General features: G+C 41.3%; 1 protein-coding gene across 3 annotated transcripts in view; it reads right to left on the bottom strand.

The window, feature by feature from the left end:
* FAM149A (family with sequence similarity 149 member A) overlaps nucleotides 1-15,597 on the bottom strand; it is a 40,411-nt gene that overhangs the window by 10,063 nt on the left and 14,751 nt on the right. Inside the window, exons 1-8 of one of the 3 annotated variants that reach the window (XM_069492907.1) lie at nucleotides 12,811-12,967; nucleotides 8,956-9,066; nucleotides 8,527-8,665; nucleotides 6,125-6,267; nucleotides 4,694-4,819; nucleotides 3,795-3,965; nucleotides 2,226-2,416; nucleotides 1,260-1,414 (exon numbers count right to left, since the gene is read on the bottom strand). In XM_069492907.1, the coding sequence (XP_069349008.1) occupies nucleotides 1,260-1,414; nucleotides 2,226-2,416; nucleotides 3,795-3,965; nucleotides 4,694-4,819; nucleotides 6,125-6,210 (729 nt within the window). In that variant the 5' untranslated portion in view covers nucleotides 6,211-6,267; nucleotides 8,527-8,665; nucleotides 8,956-9,066; nucleotides 12,811-12,967. Of the gene's footprint in view, nucleotides 1-1,259; nucleotides 1,415-2,225; nucleotides 2,417-3,794; nucleotides 3,966-4,693; nucleotides 4,820-6,124; nucleotides 6,268-8,526; nucleotides 8,666-8,955; nucleotides 9,067-12,810; nucleotides 12,968-15,597 lie in introns of those variants that run through there. The other 2 variants (XM_069492905.1, XM_069492906.1) reach the window with 2 other exon arrangements.

Raw genomic sequence — 15,597 nt, 5'->3', positions numbered from 1 at the left:
ATCACAATAAATGGTAACATCAGGCTCAAAATGTACGGTCCATACACAAAGCTCAAACTCTCATTCACTCTCCTATAGACTATATTGCTTTTTTTGTGTGTGTGTGTGTGTGTGTGTGTGTGCATGCACATGCTTGAGTAGTATTGTTTGGCATGGCTTGACTCTCTCTACCTAAATTATAAATTGTATGTGGCTCACACCCAGGAATCCTGCCTTATCCTTTTTCTCTACTCCCCAACACCAGCCAGGCTGCAGGAAACAACCTCCTTAGCACCACTGAAGACCTGCCACGAACACGTCCGGCCTTTCCAGCCTCACCTGCTACTAGATCTTTGACTACAAGGATGCAATTCAAGAAAAATGTATTGAGTGCTGAGCATTTGCCAGATTCTGTGTCAGGAGCTCTCGCATATTTCTGTGATATTATCCTTACAATCGCTTAGATAACATCATATTATCTTCATTACACAGATGAGGAAACTAAAGTCTAAAAAAGTTAAACAGCATGTCCAAAATAATACCCCTTATAGGCCTCTTGAGTCCAAATTCCCTGTTCTTGCCACCGTGCCCTGCTGTTCTAGTATCTTGTCCCCAAACATGCCCCATCTTTCATCACCGATGCCTTTGCTTGGCCCAAAACCGCCCACCCAGAGTTCTCACCCCTAAGATACCCTACTCATTGCTGCATGTTTCTGTTCAAATTTCACCTACGATGTAAAAGACCAGTCCTCATCCACTAATCAGGATGAATCATTCTCTCTTCGATTCTCCTACATCACTGATTTTGCACATCCCTCCCAGAATGTATTGCATTTGACTTTGTGTTATAGTTCTTTGTTTCACTAGGCCAGCAACTATGCTTTATTCATCAAATATCTCCTAAAAACACCTTAATTACAAACTCAACAAATGTTGAATGAACCTAATACATACTCGTTGATTCTCTTACCACTTTGGCAGAAGGAGAGGAAACCATTTATTACTTTCAAATTGGCTAGAAATGTTGGGAAAACCATTTCTTTCCCTCCTCAAATACAGAAAACAGCTCCACATTTCAATGCAGTGCCTGCATGTCCCTGCTGCATTAAAGAAGGTGGTGGTTCCATTAAACTTCATGAAATAATCATATTGCATTTTAGTCTTATTGACAAATGATCCAAATACCTTGACACTAGAATTTAATAGAATGGCACTCATGCCACAGTAAAGTGAGAGACATAAAGACTGAAGATGAGAGAGCAGAGTGTAAAAGCACCTACCTGGGGTGGATTAAGATGGGAAGCCAAAGGTATGCTTCGGGTTTCAGAACTTCTGGACGGGGGAACACTTGATATATCAGCGGGGAAACGGGAAATGAGCACACGTGGAGATTTGGTTTCTGCTACTTTCAATTTTTCTTTCTGTTTTTTTCCTTCTGTGTCAACAGAAGAATTATGAGAAGAATCAGAAGAAACATCAGATTATCTAATATAAATACTTAAAATTAACTCTTCAAAAAGAGTATTTGTTCTTGAGTCACCCTGAGTCCATGCTATGGCCACCGGTAAAAGAACGTTACTATAGAAAGGAGAGACCCACGGAGCGATTGGTTGATGTGACTATCATTTCAGTGGTGTATGTAGGAAAACAGAGATTATACGTTGGGTCAGTAAAGATTCTCAGTATTTTATAAAAGCTCAACTGATCCTTTTGGCTGGAAGAGCAGAATTTAAATTAACATGATTATTGCCTTATTGTACAAATTAATTATTTAAAACTAGCCGATATTGTCCACAGTTGATATTTCTATGATTTGTTTCTGCTCCATTTTAAGTAGTTTAGAAAACATCTGTAAGTTGAAATAAAGATAAAGTGATTATTCGATTGGCTATGCTTACATTTTACTTTACAAATAATGTCATGACCAACTAAAAACAAGTATCCCACTATTAGGGATCTGTTAGGTAAGTTCTTTTTAACCACAATAAAAAGAGCAACTTCTGGCTTTTTTTCTTATGTTTTTCTGTGTTTTTTTCAGGGTGCATATGCATTATTTTTATAGCTCAGAAACAATAACATCCTTTTTGAAGTGATTAAAAATCATTTGTGAATAAAGGTAGAAAGCCCACTTCTCTTCTCACCCTAATCATGTTCTAGGTACGGCCAAGCCAGGGTGGGAGAGCACAGATCTGAGGAAGAGAGGTCTTATTTTTTTTCAGGTTAGGCCAAATTCTACAAGTAAGTACCTGTGAGCGTAGTTTCCCAGTTTTTTCTAATCAGCTTTTCCAAAATGTCTACCACATTTTTCCAGACATGATCAAACACTTCTGCTGCCACCGCATCTTTGATACAGTCATGCGGGGAAACAGGAGGAAGTCCGTGTTTCTGCTGTTTCCTGCTGTGGTGAGCTGGCTTTTGTTCAAGACATTCATCATCACTAAGGAAAAAACCCATTCTAATTACTAAAAGGATCAATGGTTAGAGTTAAAATAATTCTATCTATCATGCATGCATATGTTAGGTACATTTATACATATATTGATAACATTCATTCTTTTTTAAGTAGCACATTGGTTTTAGGGGCAGTTTTTTTCATTTTATGAAACAGGCTCTCACTCTGTTGCCCAGGCTAGCGTGCAGTGGTGTCATCGTAGCTCACTGCAACCTCAAATACCTGGACTCGAGTGATCCTCCTGCCTCAGCCTCCCGAGTAGCTGGGACTACGACAACCAGCTGATCTTTCTATGTTTTTGTAGAGATGGGGCCTTGCTCCCTCAAACGATCCTCCTGCCTCAGATGGAGCCACCATGCCTGGCTGGGTTTTTTTTTTTAATATATACAATTTTTATTGTTAATTATACTTTAATAAAACTGGGGGAAAAAAACAAACCAAAAGAACCCCAACTCCTCATTTCATTGATCTGTCCTATTGTTTTTTTCTAGTCTCTATTTCATTTATTTCTGCTCTGATCTTTGTTATTTCCCTTCTTCTACTAACTTTGGGCTTGGTTTGTTCTTCTTTTTCTCATTTCTTCAGGTGCAAACTTAGGTTGTTTATTTGAGATCTTTCTTGTTTCTTAGTGTAGGCATTTAATGCTATGAATTCCCCTCTTAGAACCTCTTCTCTGCATCCCATAGTTTTGGGTCTGGATTATTGTGTTTCTATCTTCATCTGTCTCAAGATTTTTTTAAATTTCCCTTTTGATTTCTTCTTTGACCTTCTGGTTGTTCAGTGTGTTAATTTATACATATTTGCTAGTTTTCCAGGTTTCTTTCTGTTATTGATTTCTAGTTTTGTACCATTGTGGTCAGAAAAGATGCTTGATATGATCTCAATCTTCTTAAATTTGTTAAGACTTGTTTCAACAGTGTTACTTTTTAACGTACTAATTTTTGATCATGAGGCACATTTTTTTATCATACCGTATTTGCAGGCTTTCTTAAAAATAAAATGTGCATTTAGTGCAGAGACTAGAACTTCCCCTTTACCCTTTTGGGCGGCTACGTGTATAGAATACCTGGAGCCCCTGGGCATGAGGGCCACTAGTAGCCTTGTGTACTTTCACTGCCTGCAGAACAGAATTCTTGTTTTCTGTCTGTGCCGTGTCGTCAAGAAGAAAGGGACACACTGCTCTTGCATATACACTCCCTGCTAGGAATCTAAAATTTGGGGGAGTACATTACTCTCAAAAGAATAGAAATCTTTCAGACAAGTAAAGAATATACAAAACGCTAAATGAGCATATAATAAAAAATAAATGTCAAATAAATTAATATTACACAATGAAGTCAATGTCAAATAAAATTCTACTTACTCCTCTTTTCTATCAAAAGCAAAATACTCTTCAATCTTTCCATCTGCATCATAAACCTCTTCTTCCAGGGACGGACATGCCGTTAGGTCAGCAAGCCCCGTGCCATCAAGGCCGGGCAGGGCAGAGGCTGAGAGTGCTGCCGGGACTATCTGGGAGCCAGAGATGCACAACCTATGGGGGAAAAAAACAAACAGATTCCACATGGGAGTGTGTAGAACATCAAAAATGCAATGCTTGCATAATCATGGTGCATCTTTATCCATAAAGTACAGAATCCCAAATTAAAAAATCATTAAATATTACATTTGACAAAGCTCATATCCTTCAAAACATTTGAATATAGGCATCGTTTAAAATTTTTAAGGTCTTCTTAAAAGCCTGCATTATTCTATGAGTTTGTATCCTCTTTGGCTATAATGAAAGGATGTCTGAGCACAGTCTCCAATATGTATGAATGTCATAAGGAGACATATCAAAGTCTGTGAGTGAGCAAAAGAAAACAGGACAGAGTTTTATTCTTCTATTGCTACTGCCTGGAGGCTTAGGATCCATCACAATCAGGCAGTTTTTGATTCTGCCTCCACCTTTCACAGTGCCTTTGGGATCAAAGAAGGTTGACGTTAACTACCTTGTATGTGTGCATATGTGTATTCCATATATACTTCACACACATACATACATACACACATACACACATACACACATACATACACGGATTTACACATCTCATCAATTTGGAATCAGAAGCATCTTGTGAAAAAAAGTCTCTGTACCTGTCCTTCACTGAAATCTAAACTTCCAAATTTGGCGGAGCCAAGGCCAATGGCTGACATAAGCGTGAAACAGCCCCACTAAAACACAGTTAAAAACACTCTCTGAGAGTACTTGTGCGAACATACTCTCTGACACTGCTGCTGAGTTCACAGGCATCACGTAAGCGTCTGTGGCCCGCGGGACTGGGCGAGTGGCCCTGGAAGTGCCGGAACCCTTCCTCAGCCGGTGGCATCAGCTGCCTTCCTAGTACTCTGCAAGGTTAAGAAAAAATAAGAAGCTACTAACATTTCTGATTAGACAAGGGAAAAACGTTTTGAGATCTCAAAGGTAGGACACAATAACGATTTTGAAGGCACCTGTGTGACGTGATAAGCTAAGTATAGGCACAAGGGGAGCGTTCCGGTGACACAAAGGAACCTCGGCTCGGCTCCGAGAGAGCTTGAGAAAGCAGCCAGGCTGTTCTCGCCACTGACTGGGTCTTGAGGCCAAGTTCTCAGGCTCCCCAAGCCACTGATGCGGTTGCTTGTCTTTCATGTGCAAGATAAAATAATAAGGGTTGCCTTGCAGGGCTGATGAGTGGCTTAGAAATAGCACGTGTCTGTCAGACTCAGGTGCCTCAGGCAACGCCTCTATAAATGTTCTCTATAAATGTTCACTAGCATATACACAATGAATAAATACATATGAGTATGTACACTTGGCTTATGTACCTTATGCTCTTTTTCCACCTTCCCTCCTTCATTTTTATCTTAACTGTGTAAGATAACGGTGTCAGGAATAAGTCTGAGCTCTGAGTTTTGGTAAGTGCATCATGCTAGCAAAGTGAGCAGCCACCATTACTATCTGGTGGGCACAGCACACTCTTTAAGGCAGGCAGGTTATGAAGGATGGAAGAGAAAAAAAGTGCCTACTTAAAGTCAAGATTTTTTAAAAAGGTATCTAGTCGAGCTAACCAGAAAATCCATCTGAATTTACAAGAGTGTTCTAATTTATTGTCCCCAAATATAATCTAGAGGAACTTTCAGAAAACTGGGATAAACTCTCGCCTACATAGACTGGCTGAGTGACTGAAGGAAGAAAAGCTTCTCTTCATACCCAATCTGTAGTCTCCATCATTGACATAAAATGTAATAAATGATGGCCCCACATAAGAAATGGGGTGAGAGGGAGTCACCTATCCAGTCGTTCAGCAGACAATCCCTGCCCACCTGCATCCCTCACACAGCTCTCTCGATGAGGCAGACACGTGTTGCTCACGTACTATTGAATGTGAAGGTAAAAAATGACTTCTACCATCCTTGCATTTGTTACGTACGTAATGTCTTTCTGAGCTAGATTTGCTTCTCACAAACGAAAAGGCATTTGAGTATTGGAATGTCTCAACAGTTCCTCAGACATCAAAACAAAGGGCGTGATTTCTCAGCATGTGACTGCGTTCTGGATGACATTTCCACTGGGCAAGTGCTTCCAGTCAAATGTATGGATTGCACTAAACCAAGTCAGGAGTGGGCAGTTCAAAACCCCAGTCTAGAGAATTCTATGAACAAGACCCCTACCTCAGATGGAGGGACCTTCTTGTCCACTCACTACATTCATCCAGTAGATTCTGTGTCTGGAGGCTTACTTTCCCTTCAAACAACATTTCCTCGACCTCCCAGAATAACTGCTGGACTTTCTGTGCATTGACTTTGTCAAATTCCTGAAACAGAAATACATACTGAGTTGTAACACTAAAAGTTACAGAAACATGGGCTTCGCAATCAATGATATTTATAAATTTACATTAACCCATTATAAAGAATGGAGTATAATATGGGAAAAAGAATGCGGGCTTTGCAGTAAGACATACTAGTGCTCCAGTTTTTACTTTTCAGATAAAGTATAATGTATCTCATTCTGAGCCTCAGCCTCTGTAATTGTCCAATAGAGGTAATTAGTATCACGGGAGTTATAAGATTTTACGTAGATACAGTTAAAAGTGTAGGTATTCATATTGACACAGACATCAATACAGATACACACAACACACAACTACATATCTATGTACACACATGCACAGTCCTATGTCACATACACAGTTGTGCCTGACACACCTAAGCATATCTGTAAAATACAAGCTATTTTTTTTTCTGATGATACCACAGAAAAGGAAATTATGCTTGTAGAAAGGGCCATTAACCTGCTTTTAATTGATGAAGAGAAAAAATTTAAAAAATCCTTACTTATCTTAATAAGTGTACTTATTAAAGTGAGGCCAGAATATTAATTTTCCCTCTAACTTTGAGATTCTTGCACTGTGGCTACAGTGAGCTGCAGATGAGAAAACCTTTCTGCCTTCTTAGCTGGTCTTGGTTGGGAAGTAACACTCCTAGAGCTCTCACAGCCAACAAGGAGAATGGAAACACTATTGTAATCGAAAGAATCAACACTACACAGGTTGGCTCCAGGACAAGAGTCCCAGCCATGTTTTCTAGGAGTATGTGCATCTGAGGCCTAATTCACAACTCACAGCAAAAAAGCACATATTCAGTCTGACATACTTGACCCCAAATGGTCAATCCAGGTTGATTTTCACAGACTACTTACTATTCACTGCTTTCTGTGTTAGTTCTTCTCTGAAATTAATAATAAACTAGATTCCCAGCTAACAGGGGAGATGAATTATTCTTTTAAAATGCAAAGAAGAAGAAAACTAATAAAAATAGTTGTCTACTAAGAGAGGACTAGGTGGCTGGGCCATGGCAGAAGGCTCACTTTCATTTATCGATCTTTTGCATTTTGTTGCTTTTGCAAATACTTCCCATCAAAGGGTAAATAAATTTTTAAAAATTAAAATGAAAGCAATTGTAGGATTTAGAGTATTTTATATTGTATAAATGGAAGTTATAAGACTGTCCCAGGTAATTCCATGAAATTCTGCACTAAAAAATTCCTAGAATCTGGACAGTCTGAAGCAACGGCTCTCAGTCTGTGCCCATGGGGAAACAGGGTGCAGAGAGGGTGTAGGTGAGTGGGCGGGAAGGTGGGGAGGGAGCAGATGATCCTAAGTGAGGGAGTCACATGTTTGCATGTTTGGAAAGTCCTCTGAGCCATTCTGAGCTGACTTCCTTCCAGACTCTGCAACCCAACGCCCCTCCCACTACCGCTCTTTTGAGAATCAGGGCTGCACAGCTGTACATGCTGTATATAGGGAAGGAGATTCAGATGTGCTGTGGGGAGTGTGGAACTGCTTTTAAAGAAAGCAAACAAAACAAAACAAAACAAAAAAAACACCAAAAAAAGCACACACAGGAGGTAAAACAGAACACCCAAAGCGATGGAGCCAGTTGGGCTTCCCAAAAGGCTGTGTCCTAGGACTCTCAGAGATCCGTGAGGGGAGGAAGAGGCAGGAGACTGCAGAGTCCACAGTTCCTACCCAAAGCCGGGGCTGCAGATTGCAAGCTAACCCAGTGAGATTTCCATTCTCACAAGGAACAAAACCAAAGTCCAAGTTAATAGCTTCCACTAGGGTTAGACAATAAAGGTGAAATATCTGACTTAAGATATCGGGGGGAAATGCTCTCATCATGGTGGTGTTTCACAGTTTTATTCTAGTTCTTCATTGTCTATCAGAATTTGTCCTGAATTTCCAGCCATAGACACCATACAAGTCATGTGGAACGTGTTATCGGGGCAGGGTTGGAGGGTGGAAAAAAACAAAACTATCTACAGCTGGGACTGCATTATGAGATTATGATTGATTGTTCTTTTTCTCTATATTTCGCTATTCTAATATTTTTACATGTAACATGTAAATGCTTTTATATGTCTGTATATGTTGCTATGTAATAGGTAATGTTGTTACCATTGGTAAAACAGGTAATGTTTTTATAATTGGTAAAAAGACTTTTCGAACATAAGGAAGCAATTCTTCACTGTAAATTGTAATTACAAGATTATCCAAAATATTGAGACATACATCATCTCTCCAAGAATAAACTGAGCTCCTCTCCGTAGACAAGCCAGGGGTGGAGCTGTGTGTGGCAGACCCAGACCAGGAGTCGGGGGCTTCCGTGGGCGAGCGGCTTCCGCTGGATGAGAACGGTGACGGGGACTCACTGCAGGGATGGACGCAAACAACAGAAATAACATTTAGCGGAAGAGCTTATACTGGTAAGTGGCGTCACTTCTCTGAGCCCACTTTCTCTTTCTTTCGTTAAATGTGTTTGTTAATTTCACAGTACACTAATTTTAAAATATTTTTGCAGTGTCACATTTTCATTAGGTTAAAAATAAAACCGCGTTTTACTTTTAGAGATTCACAGCCAATCACTGATTTTGTTTCCCACATCTGTTATGGGCATTTTGTGATTTTTAAATTAGAAGCATTTAATAGGTTAATTCTTACCAGGTATATTGATTAATGGCTTTCTGCACATTTCTTGTAAAATGTGTAGGTAAAGGATCTTTGCTTTTCACAGCAAAACTGTGCTTTCTATATCCTTCTGACAGTCCTCTTCTGAAAAATAAAACAAAACATGAAAAGTCTCCCTAACATAATAATATAGTTTTATTCATTAAGACTTTTAAAATGTCCTGTTTGAATAAAGTTGCTCCTCTTCTCCTGCCATGTCCCCTAAACACATGTGCGTGCACCCCCTGCCCTGACATCCTAAAGAAACTGAGGCCCAAACCTTGTCATTTTTATTTTTCTTAGAATCAAGTTTGCTATTAACCCATGTGCACCTTTATGTGAAATGGAAACAACAACAACTTTTTGTGACAGCCAGAGAGGTAAAAGCCACTTCAAACATCTGACAGTATTTCAGATACAGACTTACTCCAAGGCCTAAGGCTTGGCAAGTGCGACATGGGCTGGATTTTAGGTCCCCGTTGTCCCTTGACCAGGCCCCTTCATACTTGCAAAATCCAACCAGCCCTCCAGTAAAAAAAAAAAAAAAAAAAAAAAATCATCAATCCCATATTAATTCTGAAACATATCAAATTCTTTTGAGTCACTAAAAACCACACAAACATCTAGTTCATTTTACTTTAGCACTGTTGTTTGGTGTGTATCCTGCAGGAGTTTGAGAGCGTTAGGAAATATTAAAATTTAATGGAGAAATAAAACGGAAGAAATACCTAGATTTTAAATAAGCTATTAAACCTGCCTGCTGTAGCACCGTTCGTGTTAATCATTCAATGAACCTCTTAAAACATTTACTTCCTTCTAGTTAAAATATCTCCCTAATGTTTAACAGTCAACAGCTTTTGTTCTTTGAATATAAATCTTATTTTCTCATAGAAATAAAATACATTAAGATATGATAATGAATTAGAAAAAAACCCTTCAACTTTCAATATTTCTAATACAGACACCACTAGAGCATGCATTAAGAAAAACGTTTGCTTTTGCTTTCAATTAAAATGATACCTAATTTTCAACACTTGTATTTTTTAATGTAAATGGAATAAATTCTGTTTTTAATTATGTATCTATAGTACTCTACAACAAAGGAAATTTTAAACACAAATTAATTACTATAAACAGAGATTAGGAAGAATCTCTGCCTTCCATAGATATATCTTGTACAAGAGAGAATGATAGAACTATATGATTTTTCCTCTCCTTTTTGCTTCTATGTCTTAAGTACAACCAAGTAATTCTAAGGATAAAGATGTCAAAGAAAGAGTACCAGAGAGAATAACACAGAGCAAGCTTTTATGCTAACAAACTGCTTTACCTTTTTCACTTGTTTTTAAGCCATTAAATATTTATCCTTTACATGTAACTCAACACTTTCTAGGTAAATATAAGAATACTTAATGACAAAAGAAAGCAATCAGCAGTCAACTAAAGAATTACATCAAATAGATCTGTTTTGAATATTAAGAAATGCACACTGGTATATGAGTTAATATGTTATTGAGAAAAACTTTATAACTCAGTGTGAGTTACCTAAAACATTGTCCTTTTATGATACATATCTATATAGTAACAACAGTCGATTAGAATTTGCTCTGTCATTGATGCTTTGATCTAGTTACTTTTTCTCTTTTGGACTCAGTATTATTCATGTCCGTAAAACAATAACAGTACTGCCAACTTTTTTTATACTATTATGAGACTTAAAATGGATAAAGTATATGAAGTGTCTATATAATCAGTGCTACATAAATCCAGTTTACCTGCTCACTGCTCTTATTATCACATGCCACTCTATGATAAAGCACTGTCTCTTGTTTCTTGGTACCTCTCATAGCATTTTATACTACATAGATTTCTTCACACTTTAACTTTTTATTGTGATCTTCACACCTTATTCATTTTTTAATCTGTAGCACCTAAAATAATCCTTGTCATGCAAGAGGTGCTTGCTATGTTAGTTGAAAGAATCAATAGGTGAAGATTAAATTAGTGACTCAAACACAGAACACGGTTTTGCTCTGTACTCTAAATGTTTATGCTTAAAACAAACGATTACATGGTGATCAGACATTAAAATATTCTCCAAATTCAAGACATTTTTTGCGAGAAACTTTTACTTTTTATAAAGAAAGAAAAGTCACAGCTCTTCTTTGAGTAGCTGATACCCCAAATGTGACTTTTATCCCCGAATGGAGCCTCTACTCCTGTCATGACCACTTTTCTTGCTTCTAGCTCCTCAGCTGCCTTTTGTGCAACTTGAAAGCTAAATTTACTAATAGGACGCTTGCTGGTTTGTTTGTTTTATTTTCAAAGAACAATAATTTCTTCCTCCAGAAAATGCACTCCTTTTGTGGGGAGGGGTGATTGGGGGAGGAGGTCTTTTGAAACTAAGTAAATAAGTAGAAACTTATTTACAAAGAGGAGGAACTAATTTCTCTCTTCACATTACACCATATCCTTTCCAAGATCAGCATCCCTGCCCATTTGGAAGTGTAGCTGAGGACAGGTCTCATGTGGGAAGCCTGGCAACGATCACAGGAATTACAATGAAATGGATGCCTTAAAGCACTGACCACTTCCATGCCTTTTCTCCATCTTTTTTCTCCTCTGCTCTTCTCCTCCTGGTCTCTCCCTGTGGAACTTCTTGAACTTGAGAGTTCAATGTAATAACATATAAATTTGACCACAGAATTCAGAAGATACTGGATGAAGAGGAATTTGAGCCCAAAACACAATGACTGCCCAAGGTCACCAAGAAAATAAAGATGGACTTCATCCCAGGAGCCAGGCCACTGACTTGCACATACTCCAGGCACCACAAATTACTAACATTGGGAATTCAGAACAGAGTTTATGAAATATGTCTTTTTTTTTTAACATCTTGTTTGGGTCTTTTGGTTTCTCTGTCCTCTAATCAAGCACTGCACTGTTATTCCATGCACAATGTTGAACATCTTTAGTCTTCTGTAAACTATCAACTCCTATACATTCTACACAGTCTAAGAAAGTGTACACAACTTACAGGATCCATCCTGTATTTTAAAACTTGAATGTAGTGGGATGACTGTTAAGCTTCTATTACATAGTACATAGTTATATAACAAGTTTACACTAGTTCTGTCTGTACTGCTTAAGTTTTAGAGATGATAAAATACATTCTGTACATTCAAAACTGTTCATTTGGGGACAGGACCTAGGTTCCCTTGGGTGTACTGAAGTGCAATCACTAAACTACATTGTACTAATGTGTTGGTGCATCAAAGTTAAGGCAAAGGCCCAGTCTCCACGAATCACTCCATTCCAGTTATCAGGAAAATAATTTTATCATCTATTTTTACTTTTTAAAGGTTGCTTCTTGAGAGCTCACAAACCTCTGCCACCTTGCCCTGCAGAAATTCAAAGGTTAAACAGGGATGGCAGCTTTCAAAATTTTGTATTTCTATTTGAAAGGATGGCCTGAAATGAGTGCTGTATTCTGAACGGGTTAAAATGCAGGACGGCTTTCTGCACTGTGTGGCATACGCAGGCGAGGCCACTCAAGGGTGGCCGTCACGTGGCGCCCCTCCAACAGAAAACACTCACACCGCTCTGACTTGAGACAAACAAGTCCGAGAAGCAACTGTGGCTCTTGGACCGATGGAGAAGTCATGTCAGCCACGACCAACGCTGCCGGCAGCCACCGAGCCCCTGCGCTTGGGAAGGCGGATGATGTCAGCACGCCGGATTTCATGAGTGGGATTCCGGCTTTGCAAGCAGGAAACAATCACGCACGTCTCGCACAAACAGGACACAACAGAGAATTCATCCCATGTCCCTTCCCAGACGAGGACTTACCCAATCACAATCAGCCCCAGGCCTGAGCTGGGGTCCCCCCTGCCGGGCACCGCGCCATCAGGCTCACGCACCGCCCGGAGGTGGCTCCCCGCGTGGGCCCCACGCAGGCCGCGGGCGGCCACGCGCCCCCGCGCCCCAGCTCCGCGGCGGCCCAGCCCTGCGCCCGCGCCCAGCTAGCCCCGCGCAGGCGGCCGGCTCGCCAGGCCAGGGCCGCTCCCCGCCGGCTGAGCGCGGCCCATGGGTGCGGCTGCTCGCGGGGCGCCCCGCACTCCCCTCTCCCGTGCCCTGGGCGCTCGCCCGTCCCTCCTCCTCTGAGGCCGCGCCCCTCCTGCTAATCCCGCCGCTCCCCACCCCACCCCCGGTCCCTGCCCTAGACGTCGGGAAAAGCACGCGACCCCCTTCTCCCTGCCAGAGGCCAGATTGCACAGCCCAGCGGCCCGAGCTCTGCCGCAGGCCAGCCGGCCTCTCGGCGCCGCCGCCCCACCGCGCTCCAGGCCTTGCGCGCACCCGCCCGGCCTTCCACCCCTGGCGCGGACTCTCTGGGCCGGAGGGTCTATCCAGACAGGTGTTTGTTGCCCTTAGTTCTTCGAAGTAGGATTGTAATTCACAGGGGGAAGGCAGAGAACTGCAGGGAGATTTCCTCTATTCCCGGCTCCCATAGAAGGATGACTAGATTGGGTGTGGGGGGTGGGCAAGCGAGGTTAAAAAGGGATGAAGCCCCAGATCTGGAAAACGCAAGATCCATTACTGGATTCGCAAGAACTCCAGGACTAATGCACACCAGAGATTTATATCCTCCCCTGTCGTGTCTCTCCATCTGCAAACCGATGCTTTATGTCTCACAATCCAATACATTTTCTATAAACCGGAGAGCATGCTTGCTGTTTGCTTTATCAGTAGGTGCTTGTTTCAATTTGGAGTCACACAATTATACCACAACCAGAGTCCTTGGAGTTCAGAGTGTGACATAGTGAAACTACCGAGCCATCCTTTTCATAGGCTAAAAAAGATAGAAGTGAAGTAGCTGGGGTAAAATATATTTTCAAAGCAAAGTATCAAAGGATGGGCACTACACAAGGAATGCGTTTCCCCACTAAAGGGTTTTTAGTAATTACAATTAGTCAGGTGGATGCTGGTACATTTCCCAGCGCTGCCCTGCCATATCCATTCTTTGAGAGCTGAGGCCTTCTAAGTTTGAAACTATTCCTCCTGCTCAGTACCCTGTTCTATCCTATTTTCTGGGGGGAAAGTCTGGTTTATTATGAATGGGCAACACTAACATGATGGTAAGAAACCTCTATCAACAACAAAAACAGTACTCCATTTCTTGGACTAAGGATACAGCCATCCTCACCATTTTTACAAATAATCACTTTTAAAGTGGTAAGTGATTATAAATTCTAAAATTAATGCAATTTAAAATCCTGATACATATGTATGCACATATGTGGGATGTGTGTGTGTATACCCTTATCTATCCAGCTATATATCAGGAAAACTGAGGGCGTCTGCAGTCAACACAGACCTGAGAGCTGGGGGTGGGGGTGGGCATGGCAGAGAAACAAAAGAAAGTTAAAAATGAGTATCAAGATCGAAACATATGCTAGTTGCTTTACATATATTATTTTACTTATACTATTTAACACCCATGGTAGATAGATATTATTATCTCAATTTTGTTGATGAAAATACTGATGGCAGAGACCTGAAGTCTCAAGACCACACAGCTAGGATGTAGTATGTGTGTGTGTCTCAGATACCTGTTACCTTATAACAAGCCACCATACATTTAGTGGATTAAAACAACAGGCCTTTGGTTATGCTCACGATCCACAGGGCTCAGGAACTCCGGCAAGATGTGGTTGAGCGCCTCTTCTGCAGGGTGTCTTCTGGTCCATGTCAGGCCACTCAGTGATATTCAGCTGGTGGTTGGCATGGCCTGGAGGTTTCACACAGGCTTCACTCCTGTGTCTACACCCTGGGAGGAGGGGATGCTGGAAGCCTGGGCTCAGCTGGGCCCCCTTCTCCAAGTCGTCCCTCGGCAGAGCAGTCAGTTTCTACACGGCAGTTGAGTGCTCCAAGAAAGCAAGACAGAAGCTGTCAGCTCTCTTCAAGGCTGGCCTGGGACTGGCATAGTGTCACTTCCACTGTACTCCGTCTTCAACGCCGTTATAGACTGGGAGGGTTGGAAAATAACCCTACCTCTCAATGGGAAAAGCGTCAGAGAATCTGCAGCCATCTCTAGTCACCATAATCTTCCTCTGGCCACAAACCATTTGCACTCCTCACATGCATGATACACTCAGCCCTCTCGAGACTCTCACAAGTTTTATCATCTAAATCACATCCAAGGGCAGGTGAGGGTCCTCCTGGGGCACATTTCCTTTATATCTGAAGAACTATGAACTACAGAAACAAGCCAGTAGCCTTCTACACACCCACTGACAGCGCAGAGACAGAGACAGGGTAAGGCAATCCACACGCTTGTCCAACCAGAGGGTCACTGTGGATCCCAGCATCTTGGTGGGGGCCCACTTCCTGCTCACTGCCTTCTCCCAGCCCTTGGCTCTGTCCTGGAGCTCTGGCTTCCACCCTGGGAGACATCCTCAGGGGTAAGAAACGGCCCAGGTTTGCAACTGATTAACTTCTCAGCCTGTTTCTTTCCACAGAAGGCTGGGGAAGGGGGTCCGTAAGTCTGGGCCCCTTTCAGTCCACACCAGTGTTGCTTACAACACTCCACCAACATAAGTCTCTTGTAAACGTTGTGCTTTTCTTTGAATTTTATCA

Source organism: Eulemur rufifrons, chromosome 18 (genome assembly GCF_041146395.1).
Source record: "Eulemur rufifrons isolate Redbay chromosome 18, OSU_ERuf_1, whole genome shotgun sequence".
Taxonomy (NCBI): Eukaryota; Metazoa; Chordata; class Mammalia; order Primates; family Lemuridae; genus Eulemur; species Eulemur rufifrons.
This window is presented reverse-complemented; position numbering and strand designations above follow the sequence as displayed.